At 37.6% G+C, this 22,248-nt stretch overlaps 1 protein-coding gene and 1 pseudogene across 4 annotated transcripts in view; one reads left to right on the top strand and one right to left on the bottom strand.

Annotated features, from left to right (window-relative positions):
• KLHL2 (kelch like family member 2) overlaps nt 1-22,248 on the bottom strand; it is a 114,893-nt gene that overhangs the window by 9,216 nt on the left and 83,429 nt on the right. For all 4 annotated transcript variants that reach the window (XR_008502071.2, XM_054485007.2, XM_054485008.2 and 1 more), the window contains 7 exons: nt 19,440-19,549; nt 16,160-16,276; nt 14,231-14,380; nt 8,146-8,263; nt 3,123-3,320; nt 2,307-2,408; nt 523-651 (listed from right to left, as the gene is read on the bottom strand). Coding sequence is in view for 3 of the 4 variants with exons in the window: in XM_054485007.2 (XP_054340982.1) it covers nt 523-651; nt 2,307-2,408; nt 3,123-3,320; nt 8,146-8,263; nt 14,231-14,380; nt 16,160-16,276; nt 19,440-19,549 (924 nt within the window). In the remaining variant the exon portion in view is untranslated. The remainder of the gene's footprint in view (nt 1-522; nt 652-2,306; nt 2,409-3,122; nt 3,321-8,145; nt 8,264-14,230; nt 14,381-16,159; nt 16,277-19,439; nt 19,550-22,248) is intronic.
• On the top strand, nt 20,599-20,820 carry LOC129036013 (U2 spliceosomal RNA; annotated as a pseudogene).

Raw genomic sequence — 22,248 nt, 5'->3', positions numbered from 1 at the left:
TTTAAGAAATGGAAATCAATAGAATTGATGACTAAATAAGCATCTCAACAAACTATTATTCTGAAAAAAGAGGCATGTCAAACAATAAAAATATTAATAATATGTAGGTGAAACACAGGGAGGGAAAAAGTCCTTTAATGTAATCCTTTTGAAAGCAATATCCATAATAAAATAACCCCGTATTAAAGCACAAAATTTTAAGAAATATACATGAAAAGACTTGATTATTAAGCAAGTTCCCCAATAAGCACTAAAAACAAAAAACTAAAAGGAGTGCTAACAACGTGAATATATAAATGAAACAGAAACGTCTATGGCACTTAGACATTAAATTTTAAAGTAAAATTACTTTGTAATTACTCCCATTACCTGCACAATTCACAAGACATTTATTTAGCAGTGCCAGTAAAATCAGCACATCATATATTTTCAGATAATGTAAAGTGATGCCACTGAATCATTTTACTTTAGCTATTTTCCATCATTTTTGTGCTTCAATTGCTAAAACAGGTTCACATGTACCTGCTCCACTCCGCCTGGTGCTCATTTCTGCTATATAGGTCCACTCATTTGTTGTAGCATTATAGCATTCTACTGTGCTAAGACACTGACGTGATGCTCCATCATAACCTCCTACAGCATAGAGCAAACCTACACATAAAATCACAAAGAAAGCCAAATTGATTAAACAACAAACAAAAAACACCATTTTTTCAAACCAGAAAATATTAATATATTTTCCTTCATGGCAGCAGACTTTCCCCTTAAAGTGCTGCTGATTTTTATGAACTATATTAGGGTCTTGCCTAATGGTGACAGATGGAGTAATCAAATCATATTATGAAGATCTGCAGGGTGTAGCTGATGATGTTAATTTTATACTTTCATCAATAATCTGACTGATAAAATAGCACACTCATTATATCTTTAGGTAACACTATTTGATAAGTGAACAACACCTGTAAGACAGAATTAAATACCAAAGTTATCTTAGGAAATCGGAAAAAAGATTAAATCAAAAATTAGTATCAGAATGCGATGCAATATTACTTGGCATTAAAAAGGCATGAAGTACTAATAAATGCCTCAGTATAAATAAACAAATCTTGAAAACATCACCCTAAGCGAAAGAAGTGAGTCACCAAAGATCACATACTGTATGACTAAAATGTTCAGAAGAGGCAAATCTCTAAGTGATAGAAAGTAGACTAGCAGTTGCTGAAGGTTGGGTAAGATACGAGTAAGAGCTAAGGGAAGCAGGACTGCTTTTAGAGGATAATAAAAATGTTTTAAAATGAATTGCAGTGATGGATACACAATGAACTGTATACATGAAATGGGTGATTTGTATGGTACATGGATTATATCACAATAAAGCTGTTTTTTTCTAAGTGCAGAGATTACACCTACGATGAGGGGGTGGAAACCTGCAAATTTGCCCAAGTCAATTAAAAAAAACAAAAAACAAAAAATAATACTTAGAGCCTTCCTTAACTTCTGTTGGGAGACAAAGTAGGATATAAATAAATAACTGTGGCAATCCATCCCTTAACAGCCCTTCTCCAGATATAAAATTACACATTTATGTCACCTGAATTGTTCCCCCAAACAACTGTTAAAATCAGTTGACAGTCTTATATAGCAGCAGTCCCCAAACTGCAGGCCATGGACCGGTACCTGTCTGGAACCTGTTAGGAACCAGGCTGCACAACAGGAGGTGAGCAGCAGGTGAGCAAGTATTACAGCTGAGCTCTACTTCCTGTCAGATCAGCAGCGGCATTAGATTCTCACAGAAGTGTGAACCCTATCTTGAAATGCACATTTGAGGGACCTAGGCTGTGCACTCCTTATGACACTCTAATGCCTGATGATCTGAGGTGGGAACAGTTTCATCCCAAAACCATCCCCCCAACCCACCCCTGTCCATGGAAAAATTGTCTTCCACAAAACCAGTCCCTAGTGCCAAAAAGGTTGGGGACTGCTGTTACATAAGTCAAACACACGCATGTTATGTAAGTCAAACACACACAGTTATATAAGCCAAACACACACACAAACACACACACAGAAAAGAGGAGGGATAAAGGGAGGGGGATAGAGAGGGAGAGAAAAGGCCTTATATAGGTTGATTTATATAGAGAAGCTAATTTTAAAAAGAGGATAACTGAAATTTTACAGTAATTCAACTTTTCTTTTTAAAATGATAATTAGCTTGCCCATTCAGAAAACTAAAGTTGAGATTACTGGAAGAACCACTCTCAAGGATCAAAAAGCCATATGTACCCGAAAGAACTGTCAACACCTACCTCCAACAACACCCACACCAACACTGCTCCTCCTTGTATTCATGGGAGCTACATGAAACCACTCATTAGACTTTATGTTGTATGCTTCCACAGATGACAAACCTATAATAAAGCACAATAGTCTTCATTTCCTTCTCTAAAAAAAGTCAATAGTTCATATATATGGAAAAATACTTCAGGTATGTTACACTGGGCTAAAATTAAGAGAAGAAAATGGTGGAATGTAAACACATCAATTACATGAAAAACAGGGACGGCTTGTTTTCCAGAAGGCTCCTACCTAAGCTACTGACATTTATAAGCTTTTAAAACTTGATGACTGATACTGATGCATAAGAAAGAAAATTTATATACTCAGCACTCATATCATTTAAGGAAATTCTTGATAAAATTTTAAACTTATCTTTAAATACCAGTTAAAACCTCACATGTTGTAATCCCAGCACTTTGGGAGGCCGAGGAGGGCGGATCACGAGGTCAGGAGATTGAGACCATCCTGGCTAACACGGTGAAACCCCGTCTCTACTAAAAAATACAAAAAAAAAAATTAGCCGGGCGTGGTGGTGGACGCCTGTAGTCCCAGCTGCTCGGGAGGCTGAGGCAGGAGAATGGCATGAACCTGGGAGGCGGAGCTTGCAGTGAGCCGAGACTGCACCACTGCACTCCAGCCTGGGTGACAGAGCAAGACTCCATCTCCCAAAAAAAAAAAAAAAACACAAAAAACCTCACATGTGCCCTAATGTTGCCACAATTTATTTCATAAACATTACTATGTTAATTTTAGCAGCAATGTAGAAGAGATGAAAAGGAAATGACCTGTACTCCCATCAAAGCCTCCCACAGCGTATAACAATCCATTTAACACAGCAGCTCCCAAAGTGCTTCTCCGGTCTCTCATGTTAGCAACGCTGGTCCACTGGTCCTTCACAGGGTCGTAGGAATCTACAGTGCGAACTCTTAATGAGCCATTAAAGCCACCAACAGCAAAAACAAGTCCAGCCATGTAGACCATGCCTGCAAAAGGAGTACAGCATTTAATGAGCAACATGCAACTCAACTACCACCAATATCCAAAGATTGCTTTCTGATAAGTCTATAGCTGTTGTCAAAACATGCTACTCTTAGGAGGAGCCTGATTAAATAAATCCTTGAGAATGCTATTCATTTGCAAGAACATCCAATCACTACATTGTCTTTCTTTCTAAGGTTATTATTATTATTATTTATTTATTTATTTATTTATTTTGAGACGGAGTCTCGCTCTATTGCCCAGGCTGGAGTGCAGTGGCGCCATCTCAGCTCACTGCAAGCTCAGCTTCCCGTGTTCACACCATTCTCCTGCCTCAGCCACCCGAGTAGCTGGGACTATAGGTGCCCGCCACCACACCCGACTAATTTTTTGTATTTTTAGTAGAGACAGGGTTTCACTGTGGTCTTGATCTCCGGACCTCGTGATCCGCCCACCTTGGCCTCCCAAAGTGCTGGGATTACAAGCGTGAGCCACTGCACCTGGCCTTCTTTCTAAGGTTATTAAAAAATGCAATGGCACGGGCTAAAGTACCATGTTGACTCTTGGTTTTTTTAAATATCAATTTACAAGCTTAAATAATGAGCCATTATTTTCCAACTACTTGACCCTGTACTCACCTCCCATAGCTTTCAATTTTGGATCTTCTAGTGGATATTCTCAGAATGTAACTCTATACGCTTATAATTTATTTGCATAACGTATTCCTAGTTTATCATGTTAGTGGGCTAAATCAGGGGTCAGCAAATTTACAGCTACAGGCTAAATTTGGTGCACCGAACTATTTCTGTAGAACCCATAAGCTAAGCATGTTTTTTATATTTTTAAATGGCTGAAAAACAACCAAAAGAGGAATAATATTTCATGACATGTAAAAAGCTATATGAAATTCAAATTTCACCATCCATAAATATAGTTTTATTGGAACACTGCCACACCCATTCACTTACATATGGCTGGTTTTGCACTACAGCAGTAGATAAGAAGCTGTGACAGAGACCATATAACCACAAAGCCTAAAATACTTACTCTCTGGTCCTTCAAGAGAAAGTCTGCTGATCCTTGGGCTAAAGAGATATTACGGAATGAGTGAATGGAGAAACTGGACTGCTAGACTCAGGTTTCAACCATCTTCTCACTTTTCTCAACTTTTTTCATGCTGCTGTCCTAATCGGACAGGCTCCTATCACCATCCACTCTGTTCTCTTTAACTCTGAATCCTCAGTTGAAGTTCCACATTATCTATGATGCCTTCCCTGTCCACTTTAGCCTAAAAGGGATTACGTCAAGCTCCTGAACCCTATAGCAAATAACATCTATATCATGTACTTGAGGTTTAATAAATGTACCATCTATAATATAATTAAATTGTTCAAATTTTTATTGTTCTTAGTTCTATAACGTTTATGTCCCTGTGCCAGCCTGAGGGCAGGCAATGTGGCTCACAGTTCTCTGAATCCCTGTAGGGAGAATTGGAATCACCAGATATGTTTGACAAGCTCAATGTTTTGCAGATGTTATCAGGCAAGAGATGTACCTCTACCCCTTATTGTCCTACCCTCTGGTGCTTTATTCCCCCACCCCTGTAAAAATACACAGAAATGCAGTCCTCCATATGGCAACAAGACCTTTCCAGTTCAGATGAAGTTGCCTGTTTTGGCCCCCTGCTAGCACAAAATTTAACAGACCTCCTAAGAGGGCCTGGAGACTCGTGAGCAGCAACATAGCAGGCAGCATGTTTCAGCATGAAACAATCCTGTATCCCAAAATCATAACTAACTCCAGGGAATGTTCATTGTGGGAATTTTGCCCATTGCAATTTTCATTTTCCTTTCTCTACCCACAAAATAACACTACAAATATGCCATCTCTTAGAAGTAATGTAGCATGCTTACCAAGTTTTAGAGAATTTTAGGTCACAGAGAAGAAAATAAATGAATCAATCTATGAAGTGCCCCCCACCAAAGGCTCTGGGTCTGGAGAAGGGACTGAACTAAGAGAAGTATGATAACCTCCCAAAGTTATCAGGAAACTGAAGTGCCCAGAAGTTTAATTACACAGTTTATTAAAATTTGGCCAAATTTACACAGTTAAGGACATTGGCTCTAATCTGAAGGAGGGAGAGAGAAGAGGATATGATGAAGATAAAATTTATTCAGTTATCCAATAAGTAAATAATACATTTTGCAATAAAATGAGTCAAATGACTTATGGCCCCAATGAAAAGGGAAATGTATTAGGAATCAGATATGAATTAAGAAACCAGTTAGTAAATGGCATACAAGACTCCATTTCCAATAGTAACGATAAAGATAAAATACCTAAAAATAAACTTGCCAAGAAACACAGAGGACCATTGGAAGAAAATGTTAAAAATCTACTGAAGGATATAAAAGACAGGAGTCCTATCACTAGTTTCATAACATAGTAAAACATATTATAAAGCTCAGTAACTAAAATTGGCTTTGTCTTGATGCATGAATAGGCAAGACAAATCAATGGAAGAGAACAGAAAATTTAGAATAAAACCAAGTAAATGTGGAAATTTAATACAAGATAAAGGCAGCATTTCATCAAATGAATGGAGACACACAAGTCAATAAGGGGTATTTGGACAACTGACTAGCCATTAAAAACCAAAATCTATACCTTACATCTTAGACTAAAATACAGCCCAGATATCTTAGATACATATATTTATAAATAAAATTGTAAAGGTACTAGAACAACAAATGTTTTTAAAATATAATTTTGTCATAGGGTAGAAACCTGGCAGATACTACCTTAACCAAGAGAACAAGGTTACCCTCACAAAAAATAATCATACTAAGTCAATTTAACCATGGAAAAATATCAGACAAACCCAACTTGAGAGACATTCTTCAAAATGTCTGACCAGTCCTCTTCAAAGAATCAAGGGCATAAAAGACAAGAAAAGACTCTGGGACTATCTCAGATAAGAAGATAACGACAACTAAATGCAAAGCAGGATCCTGGAACAACGTAAGGGAAATCAATGGAAAAATGGTAAATATGAATGAAGTCTGTATTTCAGTTAATATTAATATGTCAATGCTAATTTCTAGTTTTGATAACTGTATCACAGTAAGATATTAATATTGGGGAAAGAATATACCAGAATTATTTGTTCTATCTTTGCAACTCTTCTGTAAGTAAAATTATTTCAACATAAAGTTTTTTTGTTTTTTTTTTTTTTTTTTTTGAGATGGAGTCTCACTCTGTTGCCTAGGCTGGAGTGCAGTGGCGAGGTCTTGGCTCACTGCAACCTCCACCTCCCAGGTTCAAGCGATTCTCCTGCTTCAGCCTCCTGAGTAGCTGGTATTACAGATGCCTGCCACCATACCCAGCTATTTTTTGTATTTTTAGTAGAGAAGGGGTTTCACCATGTTGGCCAGGCTGGTCTCGAGCTTCTGACCTTGTGATCCGCCCACCTTGGCCTCCCAAAGCACTGGGATTACAGGCATGACCCGCTGCGCCCGGCCCAACATAAAGTTTTTAAAAAATATGTTTGTGTGTATATACACACACTCACACACACATATAGATAATTTTGGCATATGGCTTTCTATGCAAGAAACAAATTTTTAAGTCCAGAGACACAAAACTTTGGTATACAGGACTACACTAAAAGATAAAGTTTTTACATGGCAAAAATAGCACAAAGTCAAAAGATAAAAGATTAATACAAATAAATATTCACACTACATATCACAGACAAGAAGGCTACTTTCCTTAACATAACTGTATCTGTGACATCAATAAAACTGTTAAAATGGCAAAAATCATGAACTGACAATTCAGAGAGAAAGATATTTAACTTTCCTCATAATTACTTAAGTATAAATTAAGGCATTTTTCACCCACCAGATTGGCAAAGCTCAAAACATTTAATTACAAAGTACTGTCAGGAGTTTAGGGAAACTGGCACCTTCATATTTTACTGTTAGTGGTAGTAATAACTGGCATATCCTTTTAGGACATCCTTTGAATCAGTAAGTCTAGTTTTAGAGTTTTATCCTGCCAAAATATATTAGCATATGTACATAATGATGTATGTATAAGAGATTTGTTGTAGCATTGTTTATAACATTAAGATTAAAAACATTTTAATGCTCTATTAAAAACTAGTAAAAACTATGTCCAGACCAAAATGAAACACTAGACAGCTCTTATTGAATGAGGTAACTCCAGATATGCTGATATATAACAATCTCCAAGATGTACTGTTAAAGTGCTACCATCATAGAAATGTTCCATTACATACAGAACTCATTTCGCTATGGGAGACAGAAATTATGGATCCAAGTTTAAGTCCCAGGAAAAATCCTGAGTTTGTATAATAACTCCTTCCTTTGATCACAGCTTTGGCTAAATGAAAGTCTACTTCAACAAATGTTTGTAAAACAGATGCCTTGAAGAAGGCAATTATGCCTTATAACTGAGGGACTTAACGGTACCTTATAGCTGAGGGAATCTCCTAGAACTAAGGGTCCCAACCTAAAGAATTCCCCTCTCAGCACTTCAGGCAAATGTAACTAGGAAATATCCGGCAAATTACTATCTCTTCCACCTTACACTAAACAATCAGAAAGATATGTAAAGGTGGAGACAGGGTAGCTATCCCATCAATGTCTTGAGAGGCATATGAGGCCCCTGAATTACTGTTTAACTACATAGCTATTTTACTCAAAGTTTTTTGATAGGGATTTTTCTAATTAATAAAATAAGACCTGAAAAAGAAGCTCCCAATGACCCAGGAGTAGAGAATTGACCATGATGCATCATGCTTACCTGCCCTGCACCTCCTGGAAGGCAACTCTGCTACTTGGTGCCACCTTTCTTCTTTAAAGTCATAGCATTCCACACTCCGGATAGCCTTTGGTGCTTGGCCCCCAACCACCACCATCAACTACAAGGGCAGAAATGTAAGCACTTAAACAAATGACTATTACATATTCAGGATTTAAAATGTCCTACAAAGACACTGGTGTGGGAAGTGTTAGAAAGAAGATGACAGGGTGAGCTGGCGAATACAAACATCTAACCATCTAACCAACATTTCATAAACATCAACAAAGGGGGCACATGTTAAAACTACAATTTTATCATCCAGCACATTTAGTCAAAAATAAGGACTTCAGAAACTAAGTTTCTGATCCTTCAAGCAAAAGCAGTTATTTAAACCAAAAAACAGCAGGCAGTTATTACTGGCAAGGCTGCAGTATGTCATAGGGCTTGCTATAAACTAGATCCTGGTTTTGCAATGACCAGGCATTAGAAATCCACAATCCAGGAGAGAAGATAGAAATGAAACATATGTTACTGGGTAAGTGAAGTGAAAAGGACAGTAAGTATTAAAAGAAAGATGGAAGAAGGAAAAAAAATATTGAAAAAGGAGGAGTAATTGAATTGGAGCTCAAGAGTACAGATTCCCGAATCTCCAGTAGAGACCTTTCCTGATGCCCCACAAATAAAACAACCTAACAGGACAGGTAATAGAGATGCTAGATACCATAATGAACAAATACATAATAGTCTACTTTTGAGAATAAATGAGGTCTATAAGTTCCCTCAACTCAATCCAACAACTATTTACTAAATGCCTACCGTCTATATGTGTCCAGAACTATGTTAGGTGTTATACATAAGAAATACAAGACATGGTCTCTATGCTTCAAGACGTGATAGATCTCACTAAGGAGACAAGATTTAGGAAATAACTCAAGAACAATACACAATTACATATGATCGAAAAATTATGTGATTAGTATAGATGTAATTGCTACTGCTGATCAGAAAATGAAAAGCTGCCATAATTTAGTGAAAGCTTCCTGGAACCTGATCTATGGTCTTGCTAAATGGATAGAATTTAGAAATCAATGTGTCTGTCTTTTACTGAGTATACACAGACACGCTCCGGCAACAGTGAAAATACAGCCGTCAAATCAGAATAATGTAAACATTAATGATGTCCCAAATCAAAAACTGTAAAGAATGGCAAGGACCTTCAGGAAAAGATGAGATAATGATTGGAAAAACAGATGTTAGAAAGAAACAAAAAATAAAAACAAATAGAATATGGAGTAACTCATATACACAAAAAGAGAAGATTTCCAACCTTGACTAGACAATGACCTACCTGTACTTAGAATTAAAGAAAGATGGGTACATAGCAAAAAATGGTTCCTGAATCAGAGAGCAAATCCCAAGTTTCCAAAAAGAAGCCCATTTTAGTTTTTGGTAACTGGAGAGCAGAATGAATTTTAAAAGTCTTAAAAGAAGACTGAACATAAACCAACTATGTAATTTTTTTCAGGCCTATTATTCTTCTTGGCCGGGTGTGGTGGCTCACGTCTGTAATTCCAGCACTCTGGGAGGCTGAAGCGGACAGATCATGAGCTCAGGAGTTCAAGACCAGCCTGGTTAACAGCAAGGCCCCTTTCTCCACAAAAAATAACAAAAATTAAAAATTGGCTGGGCATGGTGGTGCACACCTGTAATCCCAGCTACTGGGGAAGCTGAGGCATGGGAATCACTTGAACCCAGGAGGTGGAAGTTGCAGTGAGCCGAGATTGCACCATTACAACAATTCAGCCTGGGCAACAGAGTGAGACTCTGTCTCACAAACAAACAGACAACATTTTGGTTGGCCAGGCACGGTGGCTCACTCCTGTAATCCTAGCACTTTGGGAGGCCAGTGCGGGTGGATCGCTTGAGATCAGGAGTTCGAGACCAGCCTGGCCCAGATGGTGAAACCCCGTCTCTACCAAAAATACAAAAATTAGCCAGGCATGATAGTGCGTGCCTGTAGTCCCAGCTACTCGGGAGGCTGAGGCATGAGAATCGCTTGAACCTGGGAGGCAGAGGTTGCAGTGAGCTGAGACTGCACTAATGCACTCCAGCCTGGGTGAAAGAGCGAGACTCTATCTCAAAAAATAAATAAATAAAATAAACATAATTAATAAAGAAAATATACAATACCCTCACCTCTGACCACCCAAAAACAGGGGGGAAGCAAGGTTGTAAAAATTACAGAATTGGGATGCATGTTAAGATAAACCTTGTATTTAGGGTTCTGTTCAAAACTTCAAAACTGCCCAAAAGACAATAGTTGAAAGAGTCTTAGATGATATATCTGATGAAGACCAATTTTTCTAAAATTTCAGAAGGGAACATTTTTTAAATTTTTTGAGAAATAACACTGAGTTATAGATTTCATAATCCTCAAAGTTTGAATATAAGATTTCTATTTCCACGCAATAGTTCACTTTTACACATTAAAATGAAGATGAAAAGGAAAACTGTGCTATTACATACAGAGAACAGTAGTAATATTTGTCCTTTACTCACCCAAGAGAGGGAAAATGGGGTAAGGATTTGGGTCTCCAGGAATCAGGGATAAAGGAGACAAGGAGAATGTGCAATGGGGGGATGCGGGGACAAGAAGGCAGGAATATTTATATAAAACCAAGAGACTGTGTCATAAACCATTGTGTGGCTACCAAAAGAGTTGCTCATAATGCTGACATCCCAGTTATCTGTAAAAGACACAGATATTTGAGAAACACCACACTAATTATGCTATGAAGGAACAAGAAAAGAAGACCTTTTGTAAGGAAAAGTTAAACGTAACATATTTGAAGAGGGCAAGGGGTAGGAGGTTAAGCAAATTCAGTAATCATCCTGAAATGTAGGTCAATTAAACTTTGTTCTTTTTATTTTCTTTACCTATTAAATAAACATTAGTTGAAAATTAACTCCTGAAAAATCAAGTTTCTAACTGAAAATTTCAATAAATAACTGGGTAAAAATATTTTTAAAATATAATATATACCCAGAAATATGACAGCACTTATAAAAATACAGATTCCAAAGAGAAAAGCTAACAAAATACAAAAGAAGCAAAACACACACAATTTTTATTATGATGTACAAATCCAAGGATGCCTTATACAGTCTGTTTATTGAGAAGCCAAAACTAAATGTCTGAGATATGAAAAGAATCATTCATGCAAATTAAAAATCAGAGCCTAATATAAAAAGTACTAATTCACTCTCATGGTAAAATATTACCAAAACCTTGTAATTTCTTCAGCACGACTACCACATTTTGTTCAATTTGACTCATTATTATGATGATAAAAGGCATCATTACTATGAAATAATAAGCATAAGAAATTAATCTTTGCTCCATTCTTACCCAACTCCTTAGACTTAATCTGAATATAACAACTCTAAAATGACAAACGGTGGTGTTGGAAAATTGTTCATCACCAGCACCTTTTCAAAAATATGTGTGGATAAACAAACACACTGAGAAGGGATCATACAAGTAAACATGCAAAGTCAAAGCAACAGGGCTGCTGACTGCTATCCAGCAAGGCTGCTGCCCCTCCCGCCACCCTGATAGAACAGAATGAAAGAGAACCTCCAGGGACCCACATACCCAACACAAAATAACAGCTAGAGAACTGAGAAATCTAAAAGCATAACACAGCTATAGGAGTCCTACTCCAAAACCACAACCAGAGAAGTCCAGAAACAATGTAAACACAACACCACAAAAGAGAAAGTAAGTACTTGATAGGCTTTTACCGAGAACTCTAGAAGGTTTCAAAAATGACATGTTTATTCCAGAAATCAAAAATGAATTCATTTTCACTCTAAAGGTCTCTGCAGCATAGCTAAATATAGGAAAGTTTGAAGATGCCAGAAGGAGGAATATACAAGAAGAAATTCTTTTTTACAAATATGAAGTATTTAAAAAGTATTAAAGATATAGCATATTATTTAGAAGGAAGTTGGAAAGACTTACATAAAATAATAAAATAAAATAAATGGCAACCTTAAATTTACTGCCAAGACTGAACAATTTTTATAAATGGATTATTTTGTAAGAACAAAAACTGACACCAAATAAGATGGACAAATATGAATTAATGAAGACTTAAAAGATGGGTACTTATAAAAGCAGGTGTAAAGGTATTTGAAAAATGTAAACACATATAAAATCAGCAGACCCAGCATGAATACTGAGGTGTTAAGGGAACTAGCTAATGTACTTACTGAGCCACTTACAATTATTTCTGAAAAATCTCAGAGAACTGAGGATAGATCAGAAAATTTAAAAAAAGCAAATACCAAATTTTCAAACCAGGATAGGAAGTGAATACCTTGTAAATACACTTTGTTAAGTGATAATAATTCTGAGTAAAAATTTAGAAGATTTTGAGAAAAGCATTTGAACTTCTAGGGGCCAATAAAATAACATGCAGAAGGATGTTTAAAAAGTCATGCCAAATTTGAATCCATTTGATCCTCAACCTCATCAGATGTTATATGCCAAATTACTTATTTTGGCTTAGATAATAACCATACAGAATGAAACTTCCCACAAATAGACTGTGTCAGTGGCTGGGTACTTCTAACAAGGTGCCACCAAGAGAGTTTTGAGATCAATTCTAAATTAAAATATTTGCTAACGATCTAGAAAAATAAGTCAACAGCACCCTGGCAAATCTGCAGTTAGTTTTAATTTGAGAACTGTTGTTAGTAATAGGCAAAACAGAAAAACAATACCAATATAGATTTGCAGCAATTAAAAATGTAGACTCCAAAGTAAAACTTAGAAAAATATTAAATAAAAGTATTAAAGTGAAAGAATTTAAAAAACATAATTCAATGGAAAGGACAGAGTAATAACTAAAGACGATATAAGAAAACAAGAGAGAACAGATTCTTATTTCTTAATCCAGCATTGCCCAAAACATACACAAGAGTTAAAAATAAATACACAAATAAAGTCTTTATATTATGAGTCATTCAGATTAGACCACACACAAAATGGTGCTTAAAGTATTGGTCGTACTATAAAGATGTAAACAGAGCAGAAGGAATTGCCAACAGAGACAGAAATGAGGGGTTATTTCATAAGAAAAATTGAATTGGTAAAATATGAATGGCCACAGCTAAAAAGACCAAGGTAGAATATCAACATTCACATAGGAAAATATGAACACGAGAGACATGGGAAGACAAGGGAATGTATGCTGAAATGGCTACATATGATGTGCAGGGAACCATCAAATGGTATACAACAGGGAACAGCAATGAGATGAACTGAACAAGCTATTTTATCATCCGTAGTTCTAATGTGTAATTCTGTGAAACTACTGGGTTTTCAGTTATTAAACAAACACCTAGCTTACAAAATAAATCTTTCTTTTTTTTCTTTTTTTGAGACAGAGCCTGTCGTCGCACTGTTGCCCAGACTGGAGTGCAGTGGCACGAGCTCAACTCACTGCAACCTCCGCCTTCTGCGTTCAGGTGATTCTCTGCCTCAGCCTCCTGAGTAGCAGAGATTACAGGTACCTGCCACCACACGTGGCTAGTTTTTGTATTTTTAGTAGAGACACGGTTTCACGATGATGGCCAGGCTGGTCTCAAACTCCTGACCTCAGGTGATCTGCCTGCCTCAGTCTCCCAAAGTGCTGGGATTACAGGCATGAATCACAGCACCCCCGGCCTACAGAGAAATCTTTCTACCTGGTCTGATTTTTTTGGACTATAATTAGAGCTTTCTACTATAATTAGAGCTAATAAAACTCAGAGGGGACAAAAACCAGTTGTCTTCTGTTCCAGAAGAGTGACATCATACAGTTTATAAAAATTAAATGGACCAAACAATCCCCACCCTTAACATATAAAATCAATAGAGGCTGAATTACATACTACAATTCATTCTTAGGCACATTTTCTCTTGAAGGAAAACTAAAACAAACAATAAATCATGGAAATTCAAATAAGCAAAGTACTAACAGCTTCACTTATAAGCCTTTCGCATGAGGTAATAACAAGCACGAGCAACAGATCCTACTTTGGGAAGGTTCATGGGTGTTCTCAGCCGAGTCCGGACACTCTTCATTAATATACGCTGCTCTGTTGGCAGCAAATGATACTTCATTGCTTCAATGAGGTAATCTTTGCAAGCACTGCTATTCTTGACCAATGCTTCCTCTTCAACCCTCTGTAACAAGAAATCAGACACACCCACTGAGGGTAGGGCTATTTCATAATTAAATTGCCAAAGAAAAAGAAGTAAAGGAGAGGAAAAAAGCAGTAACTATATCCTTTAGTTTAGTCTAAAAGTAAATGAGGAAAGTTTATAAATACATCTAAGAGAAAAATAAATAAAACCAAAAAATGCTCAAGTATCTGGCCTGCAGAGAAAGACATATATAGGTAATAAAAAGAAGAACTACAGTAAAAAATGATAAACTTCAATGTTAGCTATGGAATATGATGAACTCTTTGGATATTATATCCACCTGTGTATCTTTAACCTTTAAGCCAAAAAGTAAGCAAAACAAGAAACAAAGTTTAGATAATACATCCTTCAGGTGAAGACAATACTAATAAGTTAATGATACCTTTTTCAAACACAAGTGGGCAAGTAAAATATCCCAAAAAGAGATTAGAAATACCTTAAAGCAACATACCCATAACAGAAATAAATCTTGTACTGCCTAACCTGACCTCAAACGCAGGACAGGCCTCTGGGTTCATTTTCTTTTTTCTGGGGGTGGGGGGTCGGGAGGAAGGGGACAGAGTCTCACTCTGTCGCCCAGGCTGGAGTTCAGTGGCGCAGTCCTGGCAAACTCCACCTGCCAGGTTTGAGCAATTCTCCTCCCTCCCTTCTTGAGTAGCTGGGACTACAGGCACCTGCCACCATGTCTGGCTAATTTTTTGTATTTTTAATAGAGACGGGGATTCACCACGTTAGCCAGGCTGGTCTCGAACTCCTGGCCTCATGCGATCTGCCTGCCTCCATCTCCCAAAGTGCTGGGATTATAGACGTGAGCCACTGACCGCACCCAGCCTTTTGGACCATTTTCTTAATACGAGAAGGCCCATGATTACACAGATCACAAAAAGTGATGAGATTTCAAGAAATCCTAAAATGTTCAAATCTAATTTCTTAATAAATGATTCTTTCAATGGTTTCAATTACTAAAATAATGCTGAAATGTTCCTAGCGGGATTCTAATAAAAAAAGAGTAAATTTAAAATTATTTGGAGACCACTAAAGAATCATTTCTCATTTATTTCAAATAATGTTTTCCCTCAGCTTAGAAATAAAGACAAATCAAATGCATGCCACTATTAAATTACGAAGTAAAATTAAACGGTATTTGGGTCAGACCTCAAAATTCCAGGTCTGCAGGGGAATCAGAAGAGACTATCAAAAGAAAAAAACAGTAAAGAAGATGCAAAGCAGTGACTGCCACAGGGACATTTATTTACATGTATTTAAATGACCACAAATACTACCTTGATAAGCTCTAGTACTTGCTTACCCAAATCAAAAATAGGGGCAAAAGCAAATTTCTAAGAACGGGGAATGGTGGCTGGGTGCGGTGGCTCACGAGGCCTGTAATCCCAGTAGTTTGGGAGGCCGAGGCAGGTAGATTACTTGAGGTCAGGAGTTCGAGACCAGCCTGGCCAACAGGGCAAAACCCCAACTCTACTGAAAATACAAAAAGTAGCTGGGGTTGTAGCACGCACCTGTAGTCCCAGCTATTCAGTAGGCAGAGGTACAACAATCACTTGAGCCCGGGAGGTGGAGGTTGCAGAGAGCCGAGATGATGCCACTACATTCCAGCCTGCAGGGTCCTTTACTGTCTTCTGTCCTGTACTCCACGGATCTGCATTCTACAGCTCTTATCACTGCTTGATAGGGATCTACATGCTGTCAGGCCAGTGACACAGTGCTGTGTGGATTCATATGTTTTGCATATGCATTTACCTGAACTAAATATTCCCGAGGAAGCAAAGGTAACCGTACATGTTCCATCAGTCGGGCCATAAACTCTTGCCTCACATCCTTGTCGTGGTTCACCCACGCTATTACTGCTTCAAATACCTTGCAGAAAATATAGGAGAAGAAAAAATAAGAAATGAGTTGTGTATCAAGGCATCTGGATAAAATATGAGACTACATTTTATATATAACCCTTGCTAAGACATCCAAGTTTAATTCACAGCTCAAATGTTTTCAAAATCCTGACTTGCAATGTACTTACAAAGCCATTCACCCCATTTCTTTTCTGTTTTTTTTTTTTTATTTACCCAAAATAATAAAGCAAAGTGATATTCTGGAATGAAAATCATGTATTCTTATAAACAATTCATGTTTGGCTTTTTCTTCAGGTTTACAAACAAATGTTAGACCATACACATAAATTGAAGGTTTGTACAACAGATCGACTCAGCTCTGTAAAAGCAGAATATATTAAAATGTAGTATTTGGAAATTTTTTTTTACAAATTAAAAAATAAGGGCATTATTTTTTACAACACATAATTGTTAGAAAGCTAATAAGCTAATATGAAGACACTGTTTGTCTACATAATTTTCATCTCAACTGATGAATATATCACTTAACAATCTTTAAAGGTTTGCAGGAAATGTTTGACAATATGCAATTGGATAACTGAGACCAAAAATAGGTTATTTGGATCCAGGAATGAAGCAAGAAACTAATTCTCTCATACTTTGTGGATCAGCTTACATTTTGGCAACCTTTTATTGATTTCTGCAAATAAATAACAAGAATGAACAGAATGGAGGTAGTAAAACATTTTGCAAAGTTTGAAAAAAAAAAAGCAAGAAACTAAAAATAATGCACATTACAATTAACACCCCTCTTTAATTCATTCTGTCAACAAGTATTTATCGAGTGTCTCTACGTGCCAGGTGCCAGAGATTAAGTGAACAAGATAGTCGGCCTTCTGGCAATTCTATCTAATATTTCCCAGTTCTGTCTTCTCTCCCCGCTGCTTCTATCATCCCATATCGGAACCTGCTGCTCACTGGTATGACTTCAACATCCTCTCATCATTTTTGGTCCATACTGCCCACCTCACCTCATGTTTGGTCCATACTGCCCACCACCACCATGATAGCTAGTCTCCAAAGATAGCCTCCTAATAAACCAGATCTCCCAGATCCATACCCTTATATAGTAACCTTCCACACTGAATCTAAGCTGGCCCTGTTAACCAGTAGAGTGTGGAGGAAGTGACACTGTGTGATTTCTGAAGGTAGGTCTTAAGCAGCCTCACTACTTCTACTCTGCTCTCTTGAAATGTTCATTTGAAGGAAGCCAAATGTCATGTAAGAAGTCTGGCTACTTGAAACCACCACACCATGAGAAACCCATGCAAGTTATAGAGAAGAATGGAGGGGAGAGGAGGGAGACCTAGAGAGAGACCAATCAACCGGGAGCCCCGGAGCCAGACAAAAGTGAGTGGAGGAGCCACCTTGGACATTACAGACCCATAAGATGCCATGTGCAGAAGAACTGAAGCTCCAGATCTATGGCTCCAGTAGAACCATGCCAGGTGTCTCCAGGCATCTGGGTCACCTTAGCTGAGGTCTCAGACACTGTGGAGCAGAGACAAGCTGTCCCTATTGTTCTGCATGAATTCTGACCATAGAATTGTTAGCATAAAATGGTTATTGTTTATGCTTTTACATTTGACGATGACTTGAGTAGCAGCAGAAAACCAGAATAGCCCTCATGATATTTCTATAATGCAGGTTTTGGCATGGTTTTCTCCTCTGGCTTAAAACCCTTTTAAGGCCTTTTAAGGCCACTACAATACAGTTAATTTTCTTTAACATAGCTGAGAAGATATTTTATTATATCATCTTCCAATTTTATCTTCCACCATGTCTCATATTCTAAACTCCCATCATATTGAACACATTGAATACAATTACTCTTTCATACCTCTTTACATTTGTATATTCTGCTTCTTCTACCTGGAATGCCCTCTGCATTCCCACCCATCCCTATTTCTCTGGCAAACTCAGACTCGTTTTTAAAAGACTTGAAATATACGTCTGAACCAAGTTGAACTACCATCCTCATCCCTATCCCATTCCTGAGAAGTTAAATGCTCCTAAGGCACCCTTTACCGCATTCTGTAATCATTTACTCTACTGGTTGTCCCACTAGTCTATGAATAACAAATTCTATTTTGCTAATCTTCTCTTCTCTAGGAGCCCATGGCAGTGTCTGGTACATGGTAGGCACTCAGTACATTATCTATTAAGTGTGAAAGTAATGTCATCTTCCTCTGTATTTCTAGGATGTTAAGATTATATATGTCACAAATGCTTTCACATTTTTTAATACTGTAAATATTAGAGTAAATGTGTCTTTTACCCCCAGGCGAAATGAATATCCTTGAGAAAGAGAATCAGAATTTACACAACTTGAAATGCAAAGCACACAAAGGAGAAACTCAAGTTTCATTTCCTCTAAGCACAGCTTTTGTGCTCTGATTCCCATGTGCTACAAAACCCACCCAAGGAAAAACAGCCCACTAAAAGGAGCTTCTCTCTCCAACTATATGAAAAGCGCAGGTGGATGACAAAGGTAATCCAAAATGTGGAGAGACAAAAGACTACAACCAGAAGCAGTAGCTGCACAGAGAGGGAGGGAGTGAGGGAGGGAGGCAGGGAGGCAGGGAGGCTGAACGGACTGGCAGGGGTGAGGTATTATGTCACAGGAAACCAATCTAAAGGAAGGTGACAATCAAGAATGTTCAGCCTAGAACTACCAAAACTTCGCCATCCTAGGTAACCTCTTTCAACTCAGAAGACAAGGAAACTAATTTAGTGACAAATATTATGTTCACATCATAATTCCTACAGGCATCGAGTTAAATAGGAAGAAACTAGTTTCCAAAAAAGCATTTGTTTCAGATAGTTTAATGTGTGCAAGCTCTTGCTGTGGAGGTCAAGTACAAAACTGTAGTGGCTAAAAATTTAGGGAACCTCCCACAAAGTGAAGACCGGGAGTAATTTACATAGACAATCAACAAGTCCTGAGTTTCTTTTTTTTCTCCTGGAATCCTTTCCTGAAGTAACTAGCTGAGTTTCTTAATTTCCAGTTGAAACATCACTGGCTGTCACTACACATACAGGATCACAAAGCTACAAAGAAAAGTGAAATTTAAAAAAAAAAAAAAAAAGGGAAACATCACTGCACACTGGGAAAAGAAAAATATCCTTACCTTCTCTTCTGAAGAAATGGTAAGTTTGTCGCTTGAGATTAAGCTGCACACTTGTTCGATGCCAAGATTGAGAAATTCTTCACTAAGTACGACATCTGCAAAATGTTGCTCTGTTTGGGAATTAAAAAGAAAATCCACTAACATCAACATTCCATTATCATAGTTTCAAACTGCTTAAAAAAGGTTTTTCTTAATTTAATCTAATTTAAGAATGAGAAAACCAATTGCACACCTCCAGGCAAGAACTAACAAGACAAACCCAAACAAACTCAGAGACACCTGGGGATGTACCTTCAGTGATTTGTTTATACAACAGCACAGTAGCAGTACAAGTAGGGAAGCTGCCTTAATATACATGCACTTAGTTGAATCACTCTTGTTTTACATGGTGGTATTTTAGGCTTAAAAAAATCTATTCCTTATATGGTATGACACCATCAGCACTTAAATTTGTAAAACCTTTTGATTATATAAATCAGATAAAGAACATGATGTCATATTATCATATCCTACATGTCGTATCATGTGAAACATTAGAGGGGGTTGTTCCTTATGGAGTAAGGAAAAAAGCCCTGCTTCATTTGGAAACTAAAGAAATCTCAAATGCTAGTCAATCTGAATATATGACCAACATTTTTTTAAAAAGAGAGAATTGGGCCGGGCGCGGTGGCTCACGCCTGTATTCCCTGCACTTTGGGAGGCAGAGGCGGGTGGATCACGAGGTCAGGAGATTGAGACCATCCTGGCTAACACAGTGAAACCCCATCTCTACTAAAAATACAAAAAAAAAAAAAAAAAATTAGCCAGGCATGGTGGTGAACATCTGTAGTCCCAGTTACTCAGGAGGCTGAGGCAGGAGAATGGCATGAACCTGGGAGGCAAAGCTTGCAGTGAGCTGAGATCGCACCACTGCACTCCAGCCTGGGTGACAGGGCGAGACTCTGTCACAAAAAAAAAAAAAAAAAAAAAAGAGACAGATAGAATTGGTTTATGATATAGATAGCTCTGAATTCTAAATAGTTTATTTTGGGATCAAATTCCAGGATTTTATGCCTCAACCCATTTCCAGAAACTTGTAAAATTAGTAATTCTTAAATACTTAAAAAATTTTTTTCCCTTGATTTCACAAATATGGCCACTCTTCCCAAGGGAAAAAAAGATCGCTTCTTGGCCTTTTGGCTGAGATCAAGTGTAGTATCTGTTCTTATCAGTTTAATATCCGATACGTCCTCCATCCAAGGGGGGAAAAGACTATCAGTGCAATGATTGAAAAACTTACAAAGAACGAATCTTTTATAAAAGAACCTTTCTTGCAAATCCACCTCACAAGGGAATGTGGTGGTTTGGGCTGCAGAGTCAGACATGCCAGGGTTGAATCCCAGCTCTGCCACGTGCTAGCTTGTACAACCTTGGGCAGTTATGTAATTTCCCTAAGCCTTGGTTTCCTCATCTGTAAAATGAGGATAATAAAAATAATAATAAGATTGCTGTGAGGATTAAATAAGCTAGTGGTTTATAAAGTACCTAGAACTGTGTCTGTAGAGAGTAAGGATTCAATCATTTAGCTCTTGTTAATATTCTAAATTCTAAAGCAAAATTTTGCTAGAAAATCTAGGTTAATTTCTAGGTCGTCACAATGAACCATATTTATTTCACCTTATAAAACCCTTATAAATAGGGTTTATAAAACTGTTTTATAAGATGAAGTAAAAGATTCATTTCAAATATGTATTTCAACATACCATAAAAAGGAACAGTTGGCTTCCCCTTCAATGACATTTGAAAAATAAAATCTGCATTTTCATAAATCTCATGAAAAACTATTCAATTTACAAAAGGTTGGCAGGGCATGGTGGCTCACACCTGTAATCTCAGCACTCTGGGAGGCCAAGGTGGGCGGATCACCTGAGGTCAGGAGTCCGAGACCAGCCTGGACAACATGGCGAAACCCCGTCTCTATGAAAAATACAAAAAGTAGCCAGGCATGGTGGCACACACCTGTACTCCCAGCTACTTGAGAGGCTGAGGAGGGAGGATTGCTTGAACCTGGAAGGAGGAGGTTGCAGTAAGCCGAGATCATGCCACTGTACCCAAGCCTGGGTAACAGAGTAAGATTCTGTCTCAAAAAAAATAAAAAAAGTTCACCCCAAGATAACTATACAAATAATAAGCAGCTCTAAAATGTTTGTATTTACAAAATTTTTTGAAACTCAAAAATTTTTTGACACACAATTGTTTGAAACTCAGACTTGACCAAGCAAGGTATTACACTGAAATAAATATGAAATTGAAGATGAAAATGACAAATACAGTTGGATCTCCACATCCACAAGTTCTACATCTGCAGATTCAACCAATCTGTGGTTCAACCAACCTCAAATCAAAAATATTGGAAAAAATATATAATAAAAAACAACTACAGCACATACACTATACTCCTAGGTATTATAAATAATCTAGAGATTACTTAAAGTATATGGGACGCCAAGCACCCTGTAATCCCAGCATGTTGAGAGGCTGAGGCATGAGGATTGCCTAAGCAGAGGAGTTTGAGGCTGCAGTGAGCTAGGATCACACCGCTGCTCTCCAGCCTGGGCAACTCTTTAAAAAAAAATTAATTAAAAATAAAGTATACAGGCGGATGTGCGTAGGTTGTATGCAAATACTACCCCATTTTATATAAGGGACTGGAGAACCCACGGATTTTGGTACCTGTTGGGGGTCCTAGAACCAATACCCCATGGATGTAGATACCAAGAGATGACTGTAGATCGATGCAACAGAATAGAGAGCCAGAAATAGACCCCAC

This window comes from Pongo pygmaeus, chromosome 3, assembly GCF_028885625.2.
Source record: "Pongo pygmaeus isolate AG05252 chromosome 3, NHGRI_mPonPyg2-v2.0_pri, whole genome shotgun sequence".
Lineage (NCBI taxonomy): Eukaryota > Metazoa > Chordata > Mammalia > Primates > Hominidae > Pongo > Pongo pygmaeus.
The sequence above is the reverse complement of the archived record's forward strand: the minus strand, read 5'-3'. Positions and strand labels throughout refer to the sequence as shown.